Here is a 27,124-nt window from a genome sequence, read left to right on the forward strand (position 1 = left end):
AAAAAAATTGGGTGGAAATTCTTAAATTCCAGCATACGCTTGCTAAAGGTAGGCGAAAATCAGACATGCTAGGTTCTTTGTTGGGTTGATATTATTTAAAACTTTGAGAGTATTTTTTTCAGTTAACGTTAGTATGGAAAGATAAAACGAAACCAGATTCATATACAGAAATACGGCATAATTACATGCACAGTATAATTAAAATGTTTTGAGGAAATCCGAATGTGTGACAATATATATTTTTATTCGGGGGGGGGGGGGGGGGCGTGAATAGATGTACATTTATACTTGATAGGAATTATTAGAATCAGAAATGATGGAATCTATATAAATTAACAAACCATTCATTTTAGTAAAGTTTAAAAATAGATGTTTGAGTCAAAGAAGGAGAGCAGTATATACTCATGTGAGCGATGCGGCCCGTGGGTCTCTGTTTTCATCTTGTTTTCTGTTCATTTCATACCGAGTCCCTGCTTTTGTTAAAAGCTGTCTCTGATTTTACTGTTTTCAAAACTAATTTGACCCTTGATCTGAATATCTTTAAGCCCCATCTCCGGATGTTTGTAATCAAATGTAAAGGGATTACAGAACACTCCAGTTTATTGACCCTGGTCAAACCCGATCTCACCGGCTCATACACCTTTCCTATAAGGTTTTAATTAGTACTTGAATATTTAAGTTAGCGTGTTTAAAGGATTATTTCTCATTTAAAATAGTTTAACGTTAATCGTAAAGCTATTCTTGCATCGTGTCTTAGAGGGCGTAGAACTCTTATACTTCGTATGCTTTCAGTCTACAAAATCGAAGTTAAGATGAAATGTTACACCAACATTTTGGTGTCATTTATGAAACATGATTTCGATGTTCAAAAAAGGATATTTGGTGTTATTTATTATAGGCTATTTTTTTTTGGGGGGGGGGGAGGGGGTATTTTTTATATGAGAAAGTGGAAATCTGTACATACTGATTGCAAATAAAACAGTAGTTGTTAAGCTTAAAATTTGGGTTGAATAAATGCACGATATTAATATCTAATAAATCATGTTCAATAATGTCATAAAGGACTATATAATAATGGTTTGAGCCTAAAACGGCCCCCTTAAATGAACATTATCATTTTACCGTAATTCTTTGTTTTATTTGTACAATTGTACAAATATACATTTGAAGTTTTTTCATAATTTTCATTTTGATTTTAATGCCCACAATTTAAAAATATGACATCATAAAGTTTACCTTTCCCCGCCATTTTCGCATTTTTGGCATAAAACGGCTTGTTTTGAAGTAGTTTTCCTTTGAGGAAACATCGAGCGACTGCTTGAACAAACAAAATATTTTCACCAAAGATGTATCTCTCCAGTACTTATAAGTGACAAAAAGTTTGTTCTTGTTCAAAGAGTCGCTCTATATTTCCCTTTCAAAAGAAGACAAGAAAATTGTCAATTTTTGACTGATTTTGATTGAATTATAAAAATAGCGTCACTTCTGACGTCATATACTGCCAGTGAGTGCATATAAATCAAATAAATAGGTGAAAAACATTTTATGTCAACTCTTTTATAAAATAACAAAACAAATTAATGTACCTGAATCACTTTAAAAATAGCGAATTATGGGGGCCAAATTTGACTAATATCATATATAGTTCTTTTTCTTAAATAAAAATTATTAATGAGAAATAAACATATTTTGTTCAATTTTCAAAACCTATGAATAAAGGAGACGTGAATTATGGAGCTTTCTACACAACTAAAGAGTTCCCCAGTCACATACACAGAGCACGCCAAGAGGAAGACCGTCACAGCCATGGACAGCTAGAGTGGTCTGTCCTTTGAAACAAAATTTACATTATATGCCATATTCAACGTAAGATTTCAGGTATTCTTAGCATTTAAGTATTTGACTACATTAAGATAACCAAATACTTTATTTAGTAGAATTTCTCCTATTTAAACAACTATGATTTCTGTTCATCCACTAGAACACCCTTCAGTGTTGAATATTTTTCAGGGAGATGGTAAAGCACGTGTATCCTGTACGAAAATGAACAAAGTCATATCAACACCATTGTACAACTTGGTTTTCTTCAAGTTTTTCAATATTTTTTATAGATGACTCTCATTAAAACCGGCATTACTTACATCCGATGAGTATTTGGTGTGTTTTGTTGTTTTGTTTTTAATGTCTTATTTTTAAATTTTATTAAAACCAATCATGATTTTGTTTTGACATTTTGATACTTAGACAACTGAAACTTACATAACCCTTAGCTTTTTGAAACTGCTCTCAAACATGTTATTTAGCAGCGTTCAGTGTATTACCGTATATGTATCCGGTTATTTTCGCGATGAGATGATTTTCCCTTTTTTCGCGATCACCTTTACAATGCAAAATATTCAATAAGCAGAAATTATAACTGGTCGTTGTTGTTTGCTATAAGAACCTTTTCCGCAAATTTGGTGACATGTGAAAAAAATCCACGGATATACGATAATTAAGAAACAGCGTTTGTTTGCTAAGAACCTTTAATGATTAATGTTATTGTAAACATTGTAAAATGGTGTATTATTATTAATGCTTTATTTTATTTTTATTCATTTTTTGTGCCTTTTGTTAGGTTTGCTTTGCGTGAATTACAAGAATTTTGAGATCGATCGAAAGCGTAAGTTAGATTGAAAAACACAGAACCTACGAGCATACTTCGAAGTACCGGAATTAAACAAACGGTTAAATAGATCTACAACGTACGTGATAGAACTGACCGTCTCTTCCTTTTTTTGATTGACAATCACAATTTTCATGAACTTTGACCCTCGTATATCTAATATTAGAAGAATTCGATAACTGTAGAAGAAATGGGGTTTTTATGTTCGCTTAATTCATATCCGCATGCATGAACTACAATGTACACTAGAAAGCATATTAAACCGCGTATGGATCCCATACGCTTTTTAACAATTTAAAAACACAAACTGAATACGAGTTAAAACTGGTTTGGACAGTATAACTATGGTTCCACAAACTACTTTGCACTGAGCAATTTTTTTTGGTAAACTGCATCAACCCAGTTCATACTCGTATAAATTAATCATCAGGTTTTTTTATTAGAACAAATGCATATACATTTATAGGCAGCATCGCATCTCCGCTAATACTTACATGTACGTTTAATTAAGGTTGAAAACATGGAGATGACAATCTCTTTAGCGCGTTACCTAATTCTGCGATATTTACCTTGTACCCTGTTAAAGATAAATTGGACCGAGAAAAAAAACTTCACACAAAACCCAAGATGTTTTGCATGATACTGCAAACACTTGACCTAGAAAATGGCATACCTGGATTACATAAAAGTAAGATAAGACATCAGAAAGAGTTAACCTTGACCGGCGACCATCAGCCCAGGTTGCTACCTCAGTGGCCTCACAACATTCACTCACATGACTTTTTTATGCTTAGAGTAAAATGAATTTATTACATACCCGAAGAGAAAATGAGCTATTAACTATAACTGTCAGGCATAGATGTTTCCTATCCTGAGCTGTTAAAAAATAAGGTCGGAAGGGAAAAGGAAAACTTTTTACTGACCAAACTTGACCATCTTGTCTTGTTGCATCTTAGATTTGGTCAGTCGGGCAGCCCCTCATAAATCATCTCACTTCACATCTATGTCACCGCAAGAATTAACGTGCTCACTTTACAAAATGAGAAAAATGTATTTAAAATTTATGTTTGATTAATTACAGTATTAATTAATACGTCAATTATCTCAATAGATATGTATTCTGTCAAATTACTATAGTAAATCAACATAAACCCCATTAAAAATATAAATTAGATATGAAACATTTGAAGCTCATGAAACATTCATGTCAAAAATTGCTGTAAATATAATGGAAAAAAGAGGCCATTAGGCCTTGACGATCACCTGAGTTGCGCCATCTGGCATTCAGATTCAATTCGGTTTTCAATACAGGTGTGTGGGAGTAGAGAAGATAATTTTTAAACATTATATGCATTAACACTATTCATCCATTTTGGCCTTGCCATTGAGTCAAAACCACATGAAATTTAAGATTTTAGTAGAGGACTTCCTGGTAAACATAATTATCAAGTCAGTTTTTCTTACAAATGTGTGAGAATAGAGAAGAAGATTTTTAAACATTATATGCATTTACACTATATGGCCAAATCCCCCCACGGCCTGAACCCCTGACCCAGGGGCCATGCATTTTACAATTTAGGTAGAGGAGTAAGTGGACATTATAACCATGCATTCAGGGGTTTTTTGCCCACATGTGTGGGAGTAAAGAAAAAGATTTTCTAAGATTTAATTCATTTTCACTATATGGCTATATTGGCCCTGCCCTATGGCCTAAACCCCTGTCCCAGGGGTCATAAATTTCACGATTTAGGCAGAAGACTTCATGGACATCATAATCATTTAGTTTTTAACAAATATATATGGGAGTAGAGTAAAAGATTTTCAAAGATTTTGAACATTTTTAATCTATGACCATATTGGCCCCACCCTAGAGCCTGAACCCCTGGCCAAGAAGCCATGAATTTCACAATTTTGATGGAGGGCTTCACTCACGACGACGGACAAGGCAGAAAGCAATTGGCAACCTATAAAAACAACTTGTAAATTTATGTATATATTTGTTTGACAACATATCTATATAGGACTCCTTTAATGCTATGTCCTAAACATATAGGAATGCTTAAGGTGGTATGAGACACCTCAATGTTGTGACTTACTTTCTATCGAAATAAACTAATAAAACAAAGTACCGTATCATATTTTACAAATGTTTTCTACAAGAACAATTTTTGGTCAAATATTGTAAAATTTTAGAATTTTAAACCGATGAAAGTATATTGATTGTAATGTACTTTTATCCACTTTGATATGGACAGGTGTCTCAAACCACCTCAAAATAGGAAAAATCGAAAATCCCTATTTATAGTTTTATAGATTTTTAAAGTGTTAGACATGCAAAAACAAAAATAGTAAAGACCGTTTCAGATGACAACAGACCAGCTGTCTAGGTTAAAAAGTCGACAAAGCATCGACGTATTGGTTTTTACTCGTCATCGTTCATGTTTTAGACTGAAATTGGCCAAAGAACCTACTGGAAAGCACATCCAAAACATATCGAGGACAGACAGACGCTTGTTTCTGTATTAAAAGTTCACCATATAGTATGATATAATAATGACACGGGCACTTGCTTCTGTGATAAAAGTTCACCCTATAGTATACTATATAATAATAACATATTACGTAATAATAGCGTATTAAAAGTTAAGGTTAAAACTAGAAGAGACAGGCAAAACATATCTGTGATATTCAAAGGATGTCAACGAGACTTGGGCTTCAAGTTACATCCATACCTACCGCGGACACACGAAACACGGTCTTGTACTTTTAACATTTTCTTGGTTTATGTTAGTATAGGAAGGCAGCGAGAAGTGATGAAAGACGACAGTTTTGACTCCTTCCTTAGAAGCCTGTCTGACCAACCAAATAAAGTAAAGCATAGGTGGTCCACAAATCCGTCAGATTTACTTTAAATTTTTGTATATGATTATTTTGAATAGCCATAAACCATAAATTAGTCAAGAAATATTGAATTATTTTTAGCTTTATAATTCAAACCTGTCACATGTTGCAAGCAACTATTTCCGCAAAAGGAAAAGTTTCCCCTTGGTTTGCTACGTTTGCGGGGATAAAAAATCCATTGGATGTACCACGTGATGTGATTGCTATTCATTCTTCATCTCACCCAGTCTGCATGATACGCTCACAGAAAGAATACAGACCAACATTAAGAAGAAAATCTTTGAAATTGCAAAAATTGACTTGGGCTGATTTTACAATGTGTGTTATATGAAAGTGTTAATGTATTCGTAACTGTTTCGGTGACTTTCAATAAATACACATCTGTTTGAAATTCTTGTTTGTTTATTTTAATATTTACATTTTCAACTGTCTTTGTCTGTGATAACACTACGAATCAATTTTGAACCCTAAAACCCAAAAACTTCATAAAACATGAGTGACACAAACTGGGCGTGTCATATAAAATAACCGAAAAACGGTATTGCAATTGGCTGCGCCGCGTAGTAATACATAGCATGTACTACATAAAAAATAAGTGGTTTTAAATTAATGTTGTTGTTTTTAAGTGTACAAATTGGAAGTAATATAAATATAAGTAATAAGGAATCATTCTTTGAATATTATGAGGTGATAATTTCTGTCGGAGCATGGTCAAATCTATCATATAAAAGCCCTTCGGGCTTTCTTGGATTTGACCACGACCCGACCGAAATTATCACCTCATAATACTCAAAGAATGATTCCTTATTCCTTAATTCCTCCCTCCATTTTGAACAGCCTTAGAATGTTTTTCTGTATCTTTACACAGAGCTCTTCTCAAAGGAGATCAATAAAGCCTAAAACGGCCACAACTATACAGCCCTCTTAATCCCTTTATAAATTACTTCGAACATCCTTGACTAGCCAAGGGTTTTCGGTCCACGTTGCCCCCCCCCCCCCAGAGACCACAGTGGACCGGAAACCCTTGGCTAGCGAAGATGCCTTGACTGAGGATTTGACGTTTCGTGGAATAAAACATTCTTCGTATTTATGGGAATCCCTACAACTATTTGAAATTCTGAGCATACTTTTTTTTCCAAATTGCTTTCGATCTATCACAATATGGTCCATGCAAAGTAAACAATAACAGTATAAAAACAATTCATCATAAAACAATGTAAACATTATTCATTATCGAAAAGTTGTCATTAAATGTACTAGATACTGGATAATACGATGCGAGTTCCAAAACCGACTTTTAAAAATAGAGGAGGGAAAATTAAGGTGTGTAAATATGTTCACAGGTACATCTGAGATGTTGAAAATTTATCATCTTTTGTGCTTGTATACAACAAATGTTCGGCTAAACTACTGGGGCTAATCTTTATATATGGGTGAGGCGAGCTTGCGGCCTTTACATGTAGGTTCATGGTCGCATTTCCATTGTACACCAATTGAAGCAAAATTTTGCATGTACTCGTGAATTGCCAAATATTTGTTTTTATTTTTTAGAGATATTCGTTCAGTGAAAAAAATCATGAATAAATAATATAATAATTCATTTGGATAAAAATTATAAAGTTTAACCGATATTTTGCGCGGGGAAAATACCAACGCACTTTGTTTCCAAGATTCGCAAATGTATGGATATGTATTCGTATATGCCCATCAATGATTTAGAAAGATGTATAATCTATTAACCTTGAACGTCAGAATTCACGATTAACAAGATGCAAAGAGAGAGCTACATGTTTTGTTCATGGAGTAAAGATTTGATTAAGTCATTACAATTAATCAAAATTTAATTTTTTTTTGAACTTTTGAGTGTTCAAAAATCAAACCCAGTTTATTCAAACGTCAATTGACAGCGAGTCTTGGTGTATATATATGTATATATATATATTTATATATTAGACGGTATGTTCAGGATCCAAACAGAATATGGGACGTTTATCTTGACCAGCATTTGATACAACTGATGTTTTGTATACTTTATTTCCATTTCTTAGTTTTCTACAAAAAGCGAGATAACTCATGTGAAGATAGTTTTGTATTTATAACTGGCTGTGTGTCAGAAGTGAAAGAGGGGGCACCTGCTAATATGATACACGGATTGGATAATGGACTGCTAAAACTACCTAAGTTGCCTAATTTTCTGTTCCCGCATTTTTTTTTTTTGCATTTGTTACCTCTTAGTTATCATGTTACGTTAGCCGGACAAATACATTTGTCAGATTTCTGTAAATGGACTGAACAGATGGACTGAACAGCAAATAACGTTACGATAAGCAGGTTTTTATTACTACTTAAATTGTAGTATTACCTTCGTCAGAGGCGACTTAACCTTCACATTTGTCACTGAATATAAATGAGGTTTGATCTTGCTGCTAGAAAACTTTATGTGTACAAGAATGATCAACATCTATCTTAAAGTATTCAAAATGGCAACAAAGTTTTGAAGAATTTCCAAATAAATCTGCAGCGTCCTCGACCCCTATAGTATGGCCCTAAATTGAACATAGTATCATTTTTATACTTTCTTTCTTGCAAAAATGATGTCACCTTTAAATCAAAATAGGATTCTTTCCCTTGCCACAAGTCTGCAAGTTAGTACACACTGCGCCATGTCATTCTACATAGAAGTTTTGTCTTATCATGGTGGACATAATTTATGAGAACAGCAAATGTTGACACTTTCTTCTACTAAATAACAAAATAATAACACAAAACAAAACATACAATAATTTAAATCTTTTATAGGTGTCACAGATGAAATTATTACAAAGATATTTCACTTTTGTAATATTTCACTTTTTTCTACAAAATTCTCCAGCTCTCTATTTTACATAAGTAATGGAATCACCTTTCACGCATACAGCATCTGTCCTTTCCACTCAATTTTCTAACGCAGCAAGTGTCCAAAAGTTCAAAAAAACTCATACATTGCCGAGTGGATGGCAGAAAATCTTGTCCACAGAAAGAACACTTAGCATTTGTTTTCGATCCTAAGAAAAGATTTCAATGATTTTTCTTTAAGGATGAAAATCATTTCTGATAAAACAGGTGCTTTTACTTTCCTCCGTGCACTTGTTTCTGACAAAATTTTCTGCCTGCCAAACATCAGCACATAATACTTAAACAGTTAAATATTGGTGTAACAAGGCGTCACCACGACTACATACTGTACACAGATACCAAACTGAAATCAAATCAAATAATAATAAATCTACTTAGGTATTCTGAAGGTACAAAATCTGGAAGTAGCCTAAACGTGTAAAATGCAGAATATTTTAATCTAGAGATACCATTTGTACAGGAAACATGGCGGATCTTTTGAATGATTAGATTTCATTATACAATCATCTGAATACATTGGAACAGCTTTTGCCTCTGAACTTAAGAGTTTAGTAATATTTACAACCTAAAGCATTGTCCATGGCAATAAAATTACAGAGTGTGGCAAAAAAAAAATCTGCACCATTTTCAGAATTCGAAAAAACTTGAGAACCATACAAATTCTCAAATTCTTGGATATTGCTGAAGTCTATAAGATTTAATGCCATTTTCTATTAAAATAAATGATTAAATAAATATGCAAACATACCCTTCTCTACACATTTATTATCACATTGCCACAGAAACTATCAAGATGGATTTTGGATGGATTTTCAAGTATTTATAGATATGATGCAACAACTGTGGAGCAGAACATAGCTATGTACTAACTACACACATTCTCCCCACTATCATCAAACCAACCATCCAGTCATCACATTCAATATTGAAGCTTTGAACAGAAAAAATAATAATATATATTTATATATATTTATATATAAAAAATCATTAATCATGCAAATGACATTGTATACACTTTTTACATTTTCATACAAGCATCAAATCGGTATGGATGAAAATGATTGAAAATAATCTATGTCAACATGAGGCTTGAGTTAAAACAGCACTACAGATAAAACTGAATGAATCACTGTGGATTTTGTCATAACTATGGACTGCATCGTCCCTGTACATTGATGGTAATACCCTTATGTGATAGAAACATCTCCTAAAATAGGCATTGTTCCAGTGCTCTGTCACCAGTTGTCCAAAATGTTGCCAAGCCACTGACAAGTAAATGACAGTGCACTGACAATAACACTGACAACTTGACACCAGAGCACTGTCAGTGATGACATAGAACAACAACTAGTTGTAAGAGCACTGTCAGTTCTGTTGACTGCAGTCTACACTTAATCATAAAACAACCCTAAAACTTTCCAAGCAGATAGACAAAATCTATTTGAATGAATTCCCATCAAGAGAATTTGTAAACAGCTGTATAAAATATGAATACACTGAAAACGTGTGAAGAAGAGCAAGCCCCATCTGACATAGTAACAACCTAAATAAAAATTGCAACAACAAGCAGCCAACTGAAATCACAGGAAACCCCAGGCTCTCTCCATCATAAGGCATTCTACACACAGAACCACTTCTTTACCCTACTCCTGTTGTTGCATAATCGATGAATCCCCACCTGTCTCAGGACCTTGAGCTGTGTACCAAGCATTAACTAAGGTGAGCAAGCATGATAGTTCCTCCATGTCATGTCCGTGACCAGTCCACACCTAGCTCTCCCTGTGATCTATCATCAACTGCATCGTTACAATTTCACGTAGACAAATAGATGAAAACACATATAACATGTATCACATGACCAGGTGCTATAGTCAGAAAACACAGAACAGGCATCAAACTTTCCACAAGTTGTAGTGCCTCAGCTTCAGTTTTGTTTGTATTGGTACAAGAGCGTCAATATTCATAAGATTTTTTTTTTGCTTAACAATACAATAAACAAATCCATGAAACACTGGGTGTAAAAAGATAACTGGCATTTGATAAATTTGTCAATACAGTAAGGCTGGGAGTAAAAAGTCATGACACAAACAGACAAAGACGTTCACATCTCCAACATAAATTCAGCAAAAAAAAAAAAAAAAAAAAAGGATAACTGGTTTTTACACTCCTCTCGGTTCTACTGCCTCAAAGTAACAAAAAAGGTGAAATTTTTTTGTATAAACAATACAGTAATAAGTTTGAAAACAGAAAACGTACAATTATGACTTCAAAGGCTATGATACATTTTTTGTTGGCCTTTCACAGCTAGTATTATCATCAAAAACATACAAAAAACCTAGAAGACAATGGAGGGGGAAGGTAAACAAACAACTAGTATTGATTAAATACTGAGGGACTCTGTGTTAATCCTGTGAGACAACCTTAAACATATCCATTAATGATATGAAATACTGTCATCTCTCATTACACGCCAAGTCACATGACAACGGAGTGAAGTTCCAACACACAGGAGGAATAGGAGGGAGGAGTAGGAGGAGGAAGAGGAGGAAGAGGAAAAGGCGATGTCGTCCCAAACTCCAACAATGAAGCACTTAATGTACTGAGAACATGAGGTCAGCATGGCCTAACAGTGGAGGTGAATTCTTGATGAATTACCCAGTTCTAAACGTGTGATTCTGCTCTTCTTAACCCTCTGCTTGTTTCTGTGTATGAATTTTCTCTTTGTCACATACACAAGTAAACACAGGTAAGGTCCTTCACCCTTTGAGTGTACAGTTTTAGTTGCTTGACTTAAAGCCTTCATATAGGCCATTAAGTCAAAAATAAAATTGCAAATCACAGGAGTTCATACTGCCTCAGGTGCATCCTTTGAATGATGTCTCGACAGTCATTGAAAACTCTCTTAATGTTCTCTGTGTCAACAGCACACGTGAAATGGGGATAGCAGTAGTGTTTTCCATCACCACTGGCCGTACTTATTCGCTGGAAAAAAGAACAGCACTAATGTTACTCCCTCAATTTTGTTATGAATTTTATTAAGTGCACCATGTCCTTTCTATACATACAAACAGACTGATTTCGAATACTGAAAAGACAAACTGTATCATAACATCATGAATTCCAAAATGAGTAAAATCTATCAAAAAGTTTTCAATTCAATTTAGTTATTGAAGAGTGTAAAAATGATAATCTTCTAATTTTATCAGCAATATTTACCAAAAATTCATCCCGAATGAAGTACTTGGCTCTTGCTACTTCTGGGTCTTCATTTAGTTCTAACACAGCTGAAAAATAACAAAGTAATATTTACTTCCTATAGGAGTTATTCCCCTTTGAACAGAGAAGTTAAATTCATAAAAAGCATACATGTTAACCTCCAGTGATGAAAAATAGGTCGATTTTGAACGAAAAGCGGTAGCATTGCGCGCGGCCTTTTTCGCATGTATTTCAAAGCACAGATTTTTATGTACTACATATATAGTAAGGGTTTCTGATAAGTAATTTAAAATACATGTATCAACTAAAATATAAGACTTTTAAAAATCAAATTTTGTAATATAAATTAACACAAGCAATAAAAATGTTTGCATGCATTTACCATCATACTGATTACGGGTATTAGATATTTTAGTGCTGAGACTTTGACAATTGCCTTTGTTGAAAAAAAGGTTAAGTTGCCTAAATTTTACATACAAGACAATTGAAGGAAATTGTATATTCTTTTTCAAAATCAGAACGATCTTAACATGCTTATCACAAATCATGCAGCACTGCAATTAACTGCAAGTCAAGTTTACTGTTATGGCCAAGTTGAAAGATAAATTCAGTCATCGTTAAAGCCACATGTGGAATTGCAAAGCTTCCTTGTAATCAACTTATGTAATCACGGAAAGTGGCTTCTTTCATCGTTCAATGTAAAACACATGCTTGAAAACTTGTCTTTAACCTGACTTAATAAAGCGTTTGTGTGCCTTCGATTTAGAGTCACGCCCTAATTTCAAACACGATGATTTTTTTTACCACAATGGCTTCCAAAATGGCTATCTAACAAAACAAGGAACGTATTTTGAAGAAAAGCGCTAGATTTTTTAATAAGACCAGTAGGCGGGAGACAAAGCTAAAGAGCGGTAGACTTCCGCGATAATCAGTAGATATAAAATGTATGCAGAAAGAGACTAGTACTTACCATCTGGAGGTATTTGGTACCGCTTGTACTCGGGAAAATAATCTTCAATTTTTGATTTCCCAGCTTTAACCTTTTCCGCTAGAAGATCTTGTTTATTTAAGAATAAAATTATAGAGATAATTCGTAGCCACCTAAAATAAAAGAGAAGAAGAAAATATTTGTTAGTTGTTGATTGTTTGAAAATTCATCCAAGTAAACATGCCAAAACAAAGAAGCTTATAATTGAATATTAACAAAATAAAATTCCATACAGAATTATACATGCAATTACAAAATTTTGATCCACAAATAAACATTGGTATAGTGAAAGTGTATCTGTTATACTGTTACATATTATCTGTATGAAACAACTGTGATACCATGCTATACATGTGACATTTTCTTGTACACATAAAGCTACTTTCCATTGAACAATCAGTTTTATAGTGATATCTTGTATAACTGAAGTCTTTTGATGAGGGCAGTGCAAGTTTTTATTGACCTAATAGGTCAATTAGACTGAGGAGAACATCCAAGGTTGATATCATCTCATCAAGTCGATAAAACATGTTATGAAAAATATCAAAAAGCCATAATAGTTTTATCATAAATCATTCAATAATTGTTTGTAAGCACAATTTTATCAAATTTTTTTTTGACCGAATAATTTTTTTTGCTCATGTCACAATGACAAGTGACTGAACATATCAAACTGCATTAACTATCATTTCAATTTCATACAATCTTTTGTTATTTGGAGTACAATTGATCACAAATTCTTAACTTTGCAAGTAATAAATAAATTTTAAGGAATAAATTTTATTCAATTTATGCAAATTACAACTAAGTTGGAACAATTTTATTTTTTTCTTTCTTTAAAAACTGCTTGACAATTTATTGGGCGTAACCTATCCATACCCAATTTAAATTTTATATTCAGAAGCTATCATATTCATCCTTTAGTAAACCATACAGTTAAACACTACAGGATTATAACTTTAAAATGACAGGTCTACATATAATGCATGGGTGTTGATGTTGCTATTGTAAAACGCAGATGCCAAATTCCTGAATTACATACAAAATCTATTTTTAGTAGATCAAGGTGTTTTGAGTTGTTTTTTTCTACAACTTAATAACTTGACACCAATAAAAAAATCTTACACCATTAATACTTGATATATTCATAACAGGAAAGTGAATCATTGAACGAAAACAAAAAACAAACCCAAAACCTTGTATTGCTGAATGGTTCATTACTTTTCTCCATCTATACAGTAAAACACGCTTATAAAGAAGTCCCAGGGACGGGTAAGTTAACTTTGTTATAAGCGTAATTCGTTATATCCGTCAAGTTTTCAACATGAAATAGAGACTTGGGGAATGAAATTCACTTCGCTGTAAGCGTCAATTCATTATAAGCGTGTTCGCTTTAACCGTGTTTTACTGTATTACTTGACATACTTCAAATTTTGTTGTTTATGTTGAATACCACGTACAAAGATTGTCCTTAACTCAATGTGTTATAGGAAGTGACTGTGGTACCAGGAACGACAAAGTAATCTTTGCACTGGTTATAATTTGAATAAATGAATACTAACTTTCTTTTTAAAATACAACCATTAACTAATTTCACTGTTAATTTGTACCTGTTGTTCCAAATACTGTGGAAAAGGACAAGAGATTCTTTCAGTCTGTTTTGGCTTGGGTCTTCTCGTAAGACAAGGTTGTAACTACTACAGGCCGTTACAAAAATAATGGCCGTCACATCGTTAAAACATTGAATCCACTTTCTTCGTTCATCTCTCTGGCCTCCAACATCAAACATACTGAAAAATTTAGATACAATTGATTGAAATACTATGATATGTACATCAACAGTGAAAAACTTGCTGCTCTTTAGGTTTACATGCAACATCCTATTCGCCTTTTAAAAACGAATCAAATTCTTCATTTTTAGAATGTTTCTTAAATGTATTAACCATAATTCAAAGAATGAAAATTATCTTAATATTACCAGTACTTGTAACATTTAACCAAAATGTAGTTAATGATCTGTTTCAAAATACAAAAAAATAATTGATAAAAATTAAATACCGTAATAATAATATTCAGAATCTGAGACAAGACAATCCTAACTAGATCAACTTGAATCAGTGAAAATAAGCTTTTCAATGTAAACTTGGAGAGAGCAATGGAGTGTAAATGATAAAATTCACAATTTAATTGTTAAAATATACATGCATTTGTTTTACAAGTTTTGGGATGATTTGTTGGAACTTAAAGACAATAATGTTGCCCATTTGCTTTGGGCAACATTTCTGTTGTCAGATCCAACAAATCAAGGTGCACAAAACCCAGATAACATCTTCCGTTGTATCAATTTTGAAGATATATATCAATATGTATGTGTGTAAGCCAGATCATTCAAAATCCATTTATTAACCAAAAATTATGGGTAATAAGTAACAAAATATAAGTCTGATATCTGAAAAAAGTTTTTCTATGGGCAATACTCACTGAAAATTAACTTTGTCAACTGTAAATCTTGTTTCAAATATTCCTGATGTTAATACTCGACAACGTAATATATCCTGCAAAAAAAAAAAGAAGTTGAACAGTGATAAAACTACTGTCTTACTAAAACATGAAGAGAAATTTTTGTACCCATATTAGTTTTGCTTCATTTGGATCTTTTTTAGGGTGCCAAAATACCAGTGGAACACAAATTATTCAAACACTTTCTAAACTATTACATATATGATGACTAATCAAACCTAAAGAAATTCAGATACATGGGGAAAATATTATAGTGAAGAACAAATTTTATATATATCAATTGTTTGTATATGAAAATCAGGTCATTCATGGAAAGTCAATGATAGCCTATAATATTCTCAGTGTGCCTTGAGATATTCCATCAGAATTAAAAAGAATTGCATGTCTAAAAATAGTCAAGGTAGCAGAGAGTTCAATCAAGTCATACAAAGCTGGTATGAAACTTGAATGAAGTCCAACTTTAATGGGATTTAAAAATCTGAGGAAGCCTGTAGTTTGGTGACCTATGTGTAATGGTAAACTCAATGCAGTACATATGCCACCGTCAGCTGGCTGTGGGTTCATTCAACGAGCCTGACCCCTGGGTCTTCAGTTGTAAGAGGATTTCCCAACAATATACAGACAACAACATATGCAGAACATGTCTGCTGTTGTCAACAATCTTTTCGCTGACTAATCCTTAGTATTATTCTTCTTAGTAGTCAGCTGTGTTATAAAAAAAACTAAATGAAAGCTAATAAACTGAGTGAAAGAATTTCATGGTACCACCCCTCGACCCAGTACCAGGGTTTGTTGAGCACTGAGGGGCATGAGCATTGTGATGCAGATCAATAAAGCTGGAACGATAAACATGAGGGACAAGGGCATGTCATTTAGGGGCATGGTAAGGCAAAGACATTGGAGGGCATAGTCAGATAGAACATTGAGGGGTATGGGCATAAGCACTGAGTGGCATGGCACTAAGCCAAAGCATTTAAGGGTACGAAAGGCAGAAAATTAAGGGGCATGGGCATTTGAATTGAAGGGCGTGGTAAGGCAGAACATGGAGAGGCATTGAAAGCTATCAATGTCACTGGTCAGATAACAAAACCATGCAGCAGTTCAATGTCTTAATATACAGATGCTTTTCTTGTAATTTGACTAAATGCACTGTGCAGTAGGCTGCCAGGTGTTAAACAGATAAATCATTCAGCTTTCAAAACTACCTGTTTTGAGAAAATAATTAAAACCACAGATAAACTATTAACTGTGCAATTCATAACAATGCCAACTGCTGTATTCTCATACATATCTAAAAATAGCCCTCAAATCAATTTTTTAAACAAATAAACAAGATTTGATCTGTGTCTGCTAGCTCTCGGCAGGGTCTGGCTTCACTTAGTGTGTCCATAAAAAACCCCGTGATTCACCTAGGCATCAAAGCCTGCTCTCGACCACAGGTATTTTATTACATGTTCTGTACTTGTGAGTCTTGTGTACAATTAACAAGCTGCTTTACATAATTTCAAAATAGAATAAGGGTGTGGCACATGATCTATTTATTGTGAAGTTAATGTTTCTGATTGGCAGGGATATGTATTTCCTACCATTAGGCATTACTATTACTTTTTCAGGTAAAGTTTTATTAACAAATACAATTTTATTACAAGTTTGTAACAAATACATTCAGGTAAATTAAATTCTTTCCAGATAAATTACAAAATATTCTCCATTTTTCTTTTTAAATGATTAGTTAAGGGTGGGTGGGTGAAAGATTTAGACTTCTATCATAGAAGCATACAATAAAAAAGAATAAAAAGTTCATACAATTGGACTTCATGTACCATAATGGTCAGTTTGAAAAGGGGGGGGGATCTGGTAAGATTTCAAATTTACTCCATTTTGTTTATTTTTGGTACTGAAGTAAGTCACTCTTCAAATCTTGTCATAATCAATTAACATCTATCAGAAATCTTAATGCATTCAATCATGTTTTATGCAATGAAATTCTCCATGAGATTTAAAAAAAATCAAATAAATTACATCCCCAAAATATACATGAAGTACCTGTAATGAATTTCTGTGTGGCCACTACCATCCCTAACACAAAGGGCATATCTTTCAATTAACAAACATTGATGTGTGGACAGTGTTAAACGAACATATATTGCTTTATCATGACTGCAGCCTGTGATGTAACAAGACTCGCGTTGTTTTCCTTTCTAAGACATAATTATTGATTTTCAACCCGAGTGCTAAGTATTGAACTTAATAAAATTAGAACAAGTCTATTCATAGCTTTCAGCTATGTTCTTTTTAATTAAGTGTGTTTTTTTTTTATTGATTTCATAACGTAGCTTCTTCAACGGTTACACATTTGCAAGAATAATCTTAAACAAGTCTTGCATTTGTGATTTATCTAAAATATAATTATGTCCAGAAAATTTTAAACCAATCTAATTTTGATAAGTATATGGGTTTCCATCACAGTGTCCAGGCTTGCCAAATAAAATATTAAGAGGATGTATGGGACTGTGCTGGGGATGTCTTAGAAATCTGCACATACACCAAATCAGATTATTAACTTTGTTTAACTGTTCATCATTACCTGTTCTGATGGTGTGTAGTCACTCTGTTTCACTATATGGACTCGGTCTAGGAAACTGTAAAATAAATCAAATATTTTCTGTAAGCAACAGCAGAAACTACTCTTTTATTCCATATAATGTTTTAAAGCAATTTCATATTTTTCAACAAGTGCAAAAAATTCTGCTAGAAAATATAAAATACTAAAGAAGGTTCACATCATGGCCTAAACATTTCGGAACAACAGAAATACTTTAAAATGTATTAAATAGAAAAAAGATATAAGGGCACAACTGACAAGAATATCGGGAGTTTTTATGTTGCATTTTTTTTTTTTTTTTAACCATGAATGACCATTTCATAACCATTTTTCTTACTTTGCCCTGAAGCTCTATATATTTATAATGCAGTGTACACATAGTGTTAAAAGAAGAAAAAAATATTGGAAGGAAAGAATAACACAAATATTCTCCTCCCACTGATGTGGTGAGGTGAAACTCCTACACACTTAATGTCAATAATGCTGTTTTGAGAGAATCACACAATTTTCTGCTATATCTGGACCAAGTGAGAAGATCTAATTGATATACTACACCATTAGCAGGTTTTTTATTTGATTGAGGCCAGTTTTCCCACATGTTTTCCTTCGCCTCTAAAAATACCTGGCTTTATCAATTGTAATAAGCGCCCTCTTGCGACTCCCCAAATCACTTGTGGCAATACACACCGAGATGTTTACTCTGACCTCCTCTCTAACCCCATGCAGTGAAAAAGAGGGATGACTCATACGAGGCCTATTATTAGTAACATATGGATAATTTATAGAAGTGTTGGTAAATTGACCTGAATTTGTTTGCCTGACAACCACACAGTTCAACAATACCACTGTAATCATCTGGTGTGTTGAATAATATTACTATAGAAAGAGGATTATTTTAGACAAATTATTGATTAAAAATGCATCTTGCTATAGATCTTCTGGCACATAATAAACCTGTGGAGACACACACAACCAGTTTAAACACACCTGTTTTAGTTATAACCATCCTTCTTCATATCCCAACCACAAAATCAAACTTATAAAAAACTGTCTTATTTTCTTATCAACTTCAAATGTAAGAATAAAGTATTTATTCTGGTATTTCTTTTTGTTGTATATCTAAGGTGCCTTGAATGTAATGAAAACACAACAAGACATTTTCTTCTTTATCTTGTAAGTCCCCTATTTTCTTCCCCCTCTCTAACTCTTTTCCTTATAAATGCTGCATTGTAGCCATTCACCAGGCACACTTTTAATCTGCATTAGTTTCAGTGCATGTATTATGCAGAGCAAACACAGTTGATAGACCCGTGGCTTGGACCTGTCCTGTCAACTTCAAAAACAGACCTTGTTCATGTCCTGTAAATTTGACATCTATTATACACAGATCTTTGGCCACTCTGTCAAGCAAGTGTTTGAAATAGCTTTCCTGTGTATTTAATCATACATTAATTAGACTCTATTAATTCTTACCCTAATGTCAGAAATGCTGTAAACCAGATTTGGGGATCCCTCAAATTCAAAATTAAATATGCTTATAAGTTGTATAAACACGGTCTTATTTGACTTGGGAGTTCCATTTCTATACAGAAGCTCTCATTTTCATCTAAGTCATCAGTTAAATCAAACATAGCCCCAGAGATCACAGCATTTTCTTACATTTCATATTGCCCTTCAAGACAGCTTAAAAAGAATATTAGTGCAATTCAGAGAGACCCCAAAATATCTTGAATATTTAAATACAGAATGCAGCTATCCCCTAAAGCGTATTTCTTTCTGCCATTTCGCAGATTATAATTCTCTGTGACAAGCTCCCAAGAGCCAGTTGCACATGAATCTACAACATCCGTGGATCTGTCAGAGATGGCAGAACACGGCAGTGTAGGTCCAGAGAGGGAGGGGAGGCGTAGCATTCAAGTCTACATGGCTTTTACAAGAACAGTGACAATGAGCAAGCACGGAGACATCACAACTCCAACAAAAAGGTGTAACTTGTGTATGTGTCAGGATAAATATAAAAAATAATAATGAAAGAACAAGACCATGTCCATCTGACCATGATACAGGTTTATAAATCCCAGTTTATCCTACGGACATTTTAAACATTTTAAATGAAGCAACTTTGTATGGGATAAATTGTTAACATAACAGACTTATAAGGAAGTTTCAGTGTATCTGTATCACACACTGTAAACGAACTTTTATTTGCAACTTTATTTCACGATTTACTGGAGAAAAACTGGTTTCCTGTGATTTGTTTTCACACTTAAGCCTCATCTACATTTGTGTTGAGCTTATATACCTATACAAGAACTAGATTGCAGTGAGAAATATTCGCGACGTCAGGCTCTTGCGAACCTCATGAAAAATTTTCGCATGCGAAGAAAAGTTGGTATTTAGTATAGGATTTAGCATTGTAAGGTACAACAGATTTCTTAGGTATTTTGAAAAAGCACTTTTGATGTCCCTCTCTTTTCATCAAATCTAGAACTTGTCCCCTAAAAGTGCCTCTAAGATTTTAAATTTGAAAGGAATAATGGCCTTCCTCAAACAGTATATGGAATGTAATAAAATTCAACAACTGAATATATATAGAACATTAAACATGTGTAGGGCTTTAAAGTATTTTTTTTAGGTGTGTTAAGAAGCTCAAAAGATGTCAGAAGAACGTTTCAATCATAGTCTAATTCATGTGGGAATGAATGTTCCCTTAACTACAACATGTCCATTTAGTTTATCCAAGTTTGTGAATGATGTGCTCAACCAGAGAACTCCGTTGAGGTCTGCGATATGTTAGTAAATTGCTTTAAATGATTATTCATTGGTCTGGCTAAGATAGAGTTAGTGTCTCTTTATCAACATGCACATACAAACATTCCACATGCCGGAGAAATCGATAGTCGGGAATAATAATAGAGAGACTATGATCAATACTGTACAATCTAAGATCACCATTTCTGTTTCATTGGTGTTGCACATTATACTGAAGAGATCCAATGCTTGTGCATTTATTATAATAAGATAATAATCACGGTGTGATGCATGTCCATTACGGGGTTATAAACATCTGCAGTCTCCCTCAGGCCATGAAGAGAAGGCATATTACTCTGGTCATAGCTTCTCTTTGATGTAATGTGAAGTTAATTCTTCATCAACAAAGAAATCTGTAGTGTTACTATTAATGGCCTCCCAGCCATTGAAATCCTAAAAATAGTCATCCATTGGAGTACTTGGCTGTCTGGGAGCAATCAATACACACTAGTGAACTTTAATCATTTAAAACCCTGAACAAGGATTTTACCTTGCTTCACACAATAACATCAGTCTGTGGTTTTAATGGATTACCACCAAAATAAAATTTCCTTTGAATCTGATATGCATTCAATAGTGTAGTACATTCCTTGAATATAATTCCAGCCCCCTGCTTACACAGCTAGTGCATTGATTCCAATTCTCAGCCAAAAGAGAATGTCTATGTATTTAGTCGTTTTAAATTGCACTATTATATAACCAGTTAGGGAAATCGTCAAACAATATGAAACTTAAAGTAAAAAATTTTTTTTTAAATCATTCTTTAATTACTTTGCAAGAACATGTGTACTTGCATATCAAAGATATGACAAACTATAAACTTCGTATAATCACACAAGAATGTTCTTCAAGAGGATAAGAGTCTCAGAAAATCCAGTTTTAGCTAACTAATTTTGGACCAAAATGTTTTGGAGAATCTCATCAAAAGAAAAATATAAGTGATATTTAGTAATCTGAGGACAAGCTCATACGAAATGACAATAGATACCCTTTCTTAAGATTGTAAACAGATCTGCTTGTCTGTGTATTATAATAATCACCGGGGACAAGAGGAATCATGGCTACTGCAAAGAGATCAATTACTTATCTTGATTAAAACGGCTTCTTTTACATCATTAACAGTGGTCGCAAAAAACAAAAATAGACAAGGACACAGGTTGATATCAGCATGAGATTGGTGCAAATATTGTAGAAGAGAATTTCTGTGAGGCTAAGATTTCATTGTTATTGAAAATGGTTTTGTAGGATTTAATACCATTGCTTCAAAACTAAGTAACCATTCTAAACATTTAACAATTTAATATAAACATTTTGTAGGGTATCTTATTTTGATGATAAATGTTTTCAACAAAATAAATGAAATAAATACTCCCAAAATAATTTTGCTATTGCAGTGGTTAAGTCCAGATAGGCATAATACAGTAGAAGTACTATACAATGCAAAGATAAAAACATTAATGTATTAACAAGCAACATACAACACATAGCGTAATTATAATATCACCGAAAAATATCTCAAGTTATTCCAACCTCACTTGAACATGACCTAAATATTCTGATGCTCTTTCCAAATTGCTTAGTCACAAACCAGAGACAATTAAAAGTTCTGCAATTCCCTTAAAGAATGACACAAAATTCATTCATAGACTTCTGAAGGGGAATGTGGAGAATTAAAGTTTGTAACTGTGTGGTTCATGAAAAGTGGGACTTTCAATTATACACAGATAACAAATAACACTTCTTTATGACAATTTGATCTATTTGTGTATTTTCTTTTGTTCAATAAAATGTCTATGAGGTTATGAAAACAGATGTAACAGTATCTGTAACATGTAGCTATTCCTTATCCTGAAGTCTAGGGGTTTTGAACATTTCACTTGAACACTGTCCTTGACATCTTATGTCATATTTGATCAGATGTATAAGCAACTAAAGCAAGCAACCCAGCAAACGAAACAACAATCCATGTCTACACAGAGACACACACAAGTATAACTTGTGTCAAATTCCTCATGTAAACTCCACATTGATTAGCAAAATACTGTAAAGATATCCACTCGTCCCAATATCTACCCAATCGTGTTACTGAAAACTATGGTGACATATAGTCTGGGCCAGCATCACATGATGAATAGTCCAAAACTTATCTCATACCAGTAATTCTGACAGAAAATTCTATAATCTTCACATTTTATGCATTCACATTGGTGAAATATTGATAAGTAAAGGAAGGGAGGAAAAATCAGACATACATCCTATTGTTTGGAATGTCTCTCTAAATTCTGACATGAGATCTACTGTTGTTGTAATGGAAACTAATCCCTACCTACTAGGCACAATTTAAAACCCAGCATTCTGTAAAAACTCAAAAGAAAAGAGGCAAAGCATTTGAAGTGTATGCATAATGCATGCATCTTTTCTTTTTAAGTATTTTCATTTTCATTAAAACCACTAAGAAAGAAATGCTTTTTCCACATATGATTGTCAATGATTTCTCTGTTAAATATTGATTTCTCCAAATAATTATAACTGCTGCACTTGATATTGTGTGGGTTTTTTTGGGGGGAAAAATCTCCAATACAAGGGCTCCAAATTCTTAATCAACTGAATAACCATCAAAACAAATGGAAATTTTCTTTGTAAAACCATTCCCACAGTGCACTGCCTGTCACACCATGGTCAGATATATAGACACTCTTTTTTCATGGCAGGGCACACATAACCCCAAGGTCACAAGAAAAATCTCCTAGCTTTAAATATACAGACTTGGCATGAACAAACAAGGTCCAGTCTTTATAATTTCATTAATTAAACACTACAAAGTGATATATGGGTCACTTTATCACTTTTTCTTGATTTAGATTTTCATGCACTGCATTTCAATTTACATACACCGATAAAAATTAAACTGACAGCAATAAAGAAATTTGGTATAACTTCATAAATCCTGTCTACTGTAAGATTTATAATACCAGAATCTCACACTTACATGTATATTAGGTATACCTTTACAACACAATAGCCACTACAGAATTTAAATAGACTATCCATTTGTCATCAAGTGTTCTATTATTAGGTCATACCATCAATCAGAATACTGAATAAATCAGAAAAAAAGAAAAAAACTTTTACAAATAAACTAAATTTGACAGATAAAAATGTCCAAAAATGATGGAATCTGGTTACCAGAAAAATAAAAATAAATTTTAATACAATAGATGGAACTTAACAATTAAAATAAGTTGGGAAATTCATCTCTTTTTTACTTGCCTTAGAAATTCAAAATATAGATTTATGCATGTGCATGACTAAAAATATTTCATCAGTGTCTTTATTTTCAGAAGCTCTCTGACTGTTGATCAAAAGACATAGGAAAGAAATTCTAATAGGACTTTGCTAATATTTTGGTACAAAATAGACTTGTATAGACACTCTAGGCTTGTATATTAAGCACTACTTCAGAAAACAAAGAGAACCAAATGAGAGATAGCAATGATAAGACGCTGGGAGGTGGGTGGCAATAATTGTTAGTGACTTACTACTGGGCACAGTCGATGAGCTGGTACTCATTGGAGCGCTCGTAACACGCCTGGACCCCCTTGTCACTCCACAAGATCTCTGTGTGCTCGTAGAATTCCTGTAAAGGGCAATACAGCAGTTAACATAACAACACTGATAATCATTTATGAATAAGTTGACAAATAAATATGAATAACCAAATTAAAGACAAAAAGAAAGTGTACACAACTGGATAGGAATTACAGAGAGTTAATTCAAAGATTATCTAAAGTTGATAAGGGAGATATAACACAATACAAAATTCAAGGACCAAACATCATTCAACAGGAAAAAATGAAAATGATTAATAATGAGATGAATCGCAATACACTTCTCACATAGATTTCATACAAATTTTTTAACAATCATAACAAAAGATACCCAAAATTATTTCTCACATGTCTTTTTAGTACAACTGATTTTAGATGTCATAAGATGAGATTTGATTTGCCTTGATATTTGAACTGACACTTTTGCCAAATCTTGGAACATATCCTTCATTACATCTGGAAATTCAGCCCCAGCTTAGGTTCCTTTAAAAGTGTCACTGTTAAAATTGGGATATTTGTGTGTCTTGCCTGGTCAAATATCCCTCTAATTATCTAAATTTGATCTGCACTTCTCATCCTTACATAGTGATTCCCCTATAATACAGCTGGTGTATTTGTTTTGATTTTGAGTCTATCTTTTTCTCTTCATCCTCAGGTAACTTGAATTACACCTAGATGTTATACTTTAACATTATTCTAAGAGGCCTCTTTTTTTTTTTTAAAAGTTACAAATAATGGAGGCTTCCATTGAAGAAAAAAAATAGCAGCAGGATATATTGTTGGAACCCATGAAAAGGTTAGAAATGCACATTAATGATAATAATAAATGAGATGAATTTTGGAGCTACAAAATTGAATTGGGCCAAGACAGAGAAATATCCAAATTCAACTATGACATATGACCAAAGCTGAGTAAGAATTTTGAAATTATGAAGGGGTTGTCTGAGATTTGTCCTTCTGGTCCAAATACCAAGGGGAGCTGAATCTCAAGCGAGATTTTAGTACAATATAGGGCTGTAATATAATACGCAACACTCACCCCCACCCGAAAAAGGAAGTTATCAAGCAACCAATGAATAGAAGGCTCAGGTGCCCAAACAGTAGTATATATACAACGTGTATAATTGTAAACTTAGATTCATATTGAGAATCTTTTATTTCAAAATTTTCAGTAAGGAAAAGTTTGTTACACACGGATATATTTACAGCCAGTACATCTAAAGACATAGCTCACAATTAATATGATCTTATCTTTACAGAATTATTTAAAAACTACATACAAATTTACCAAGTTTTCATAATGCTAAAAGACATGACACAACTAACAGTGCTGTGTGTATATATCTCAGTAACTTAGGGAGGGTGTGTCAGACCATTCTAAAAGGCTATTAACTGACAGATATACAATTATTAACCATATAAAGCTTAGCCACTATATGATTATTCAACTATCATTCAAAAAAAATATTTATCTATCATGATTATTCATAAAATCAGTCTATTTAAAGGGAGTTCCTAATATTCTATGGAAGAAAAATTTCAACCCTCAAGACAACTTATTTGATAAGACTTTCAAACGCGGGCTACTCAGTTTGAATATTATCCACCCTAATTTAACACAAATAGAAGTTAAAATTTGCATTTTGTGGTCCTGGATCTGAGGACTGTTTGTACTACAAATTATTCTGTTTAGTTTCCTCCTTAATAGAAAATCAATGAAGCATTCAAGAGGTGTGTAGACTATCGTGCTATAACTTGTTTCTGCATTTAAAATCTGATCTAAAATTATCTACCTGGCTCTAAAGATTATGTCATCTGCATCTATTTATAGTTGCTTGACCTGCCATTCCCAGTCCTTGTGTAAGTCAATAAGCCTGATACATGAAATACTCTCAACACCTATCTTTACATAATGAGCCATACAAGGCAAAAATTGTAATGGCTTAGAGCTAAAGACTCGGAACAAAATCTCTTTTCAATTTGTATAAACCTCTCTGTTCAGATCTTCTGAATATTCAGTTTTCTTTTATCTAGCTTCCTCAATATCGAAATATTGTAAAATGGCAGCCACACCCATGTTTAGCTGTGGGGTTGTGTACGGGGATTGGGAATGACTTCACTGCTCACTGCTATGTTTATGCTTAGACATTTCCAATATGATAATTCACAAGTGATCTTCACATGATCAAATCAGCATCCTATTGAGTAATATTCTCATATTAGCAGGACCAAAAGAAATATAACCTAAATCAATATAATGCCTGACATTTATGGAGTTCATTAATTTGCTCTGAAAGAGCAAGGGTAGAAAATCTAAATGCAGTTCCTATAAAATGAACAATGTATGTAGAGCCATTCCCTGATGCTGGCAGAATAAGAGATGTGTGTGTGATATACTAACATGTGTACAGCAAAGAAAGCTCTGCTACATCTATCATGTCCACAACACCAGGAACCTGCCTATTTTTAGCTTCATGTGTTCTAAAAATAGATGCCAGTCAAGCACTCTTCCTGTATTCTTGTATTGATTAGTGTTCAGGATCTTACAACACATGACTGTATCACGGTCGGAGTATGTGCAGGATTTCTGATTGTGATACAGTCTACACAACTTATAACCCACAAAATTTCCTATTGTGCAAAAGCTTTAAAAATCAGGAAGAAATCTCTCACAGAAAATTGACCCAGGGGATTATCCCTTATCAAAACTTGAACTTTATCATGTTTATCATGCTGTATATTGAATTGTAAAAAGACTCTTTAAATCTAGCAGAGCATTCAATGGAAGCATGCCACACTAGCAGTAAACATTTTCACAGCTCACAAATATATCTCAAAATTATTCCCAATAAATTGGGAATGATATTGTATTCAATCTATTCACCTATTTGAAAAAGATGTTAACCATACAACTT

At 33.4% G+C, this 27,124-nt stretch overlaps 1 protein-coding gene across 1 annotated transcript in view; it reads right to left on the bottom strand.

Moving 5' to 3' along the window:
• Nucleotides 1-8,341: 8,341 nt before the first annotated feature.
• Nucleotides 8,342-27,124, bottom strand: part of LOC105317684 (guanine nucleotide-binding protein G(s) subunit alpha) — a 20,943-nt gene continuing 2,160 nt past the window's right edge. The window contains exons 5-11 of the mRNA XM_034483455.2: nucleotides 24,141-24,238; nucleotides 17,773-17,827; nucleotides 15,147-15,220; nucleotides 14,276-14,455; nucleotides 12,648-12,778; nucleotides 11,678-11,745; nucleotides 8,342-11,443 (exon numbers count right to left, since the gene is read on the bottom strand). Coding sequence (XP_034339346.1) covers nucleotides 11,297-11,443; nucleotides 11,678-11,745; nucleotides 12,648-12,778; nucleotides 14,276-14,455; nucleotides 15,147-15,220; nucleotides 17,773-17,827; nucleotides 24,141-24,238 — 753 coding nt within the window. The 3' untranslated portion in view covers nucleotides 8,342-11,296. The remainder of the gene's footprint in view (nucleotides 11,444-11,677; nucleotides 11,746-12,647; nucleotides 12,779-14,275; nucleotides 14,456-15,146; nucleotides 15,221-17,772; nucleotides 17,828-24,140; nucleotides 24,239-27,124) is intronic.

This window comes from Magallana gigas, chromosome 3, assembly GCF_963853765.1.
Source record: "Magallana gigas chromosome 3, xbMagGiga1.1, whole genome shotgun sequence".
Taxonomy (NCBI): domain Eukaryota; kingdom Metazoa; phylum Mollusca; class Bivalvia; order Ostreida; family Ostreidae; genus Magallana; species Magallana gigas.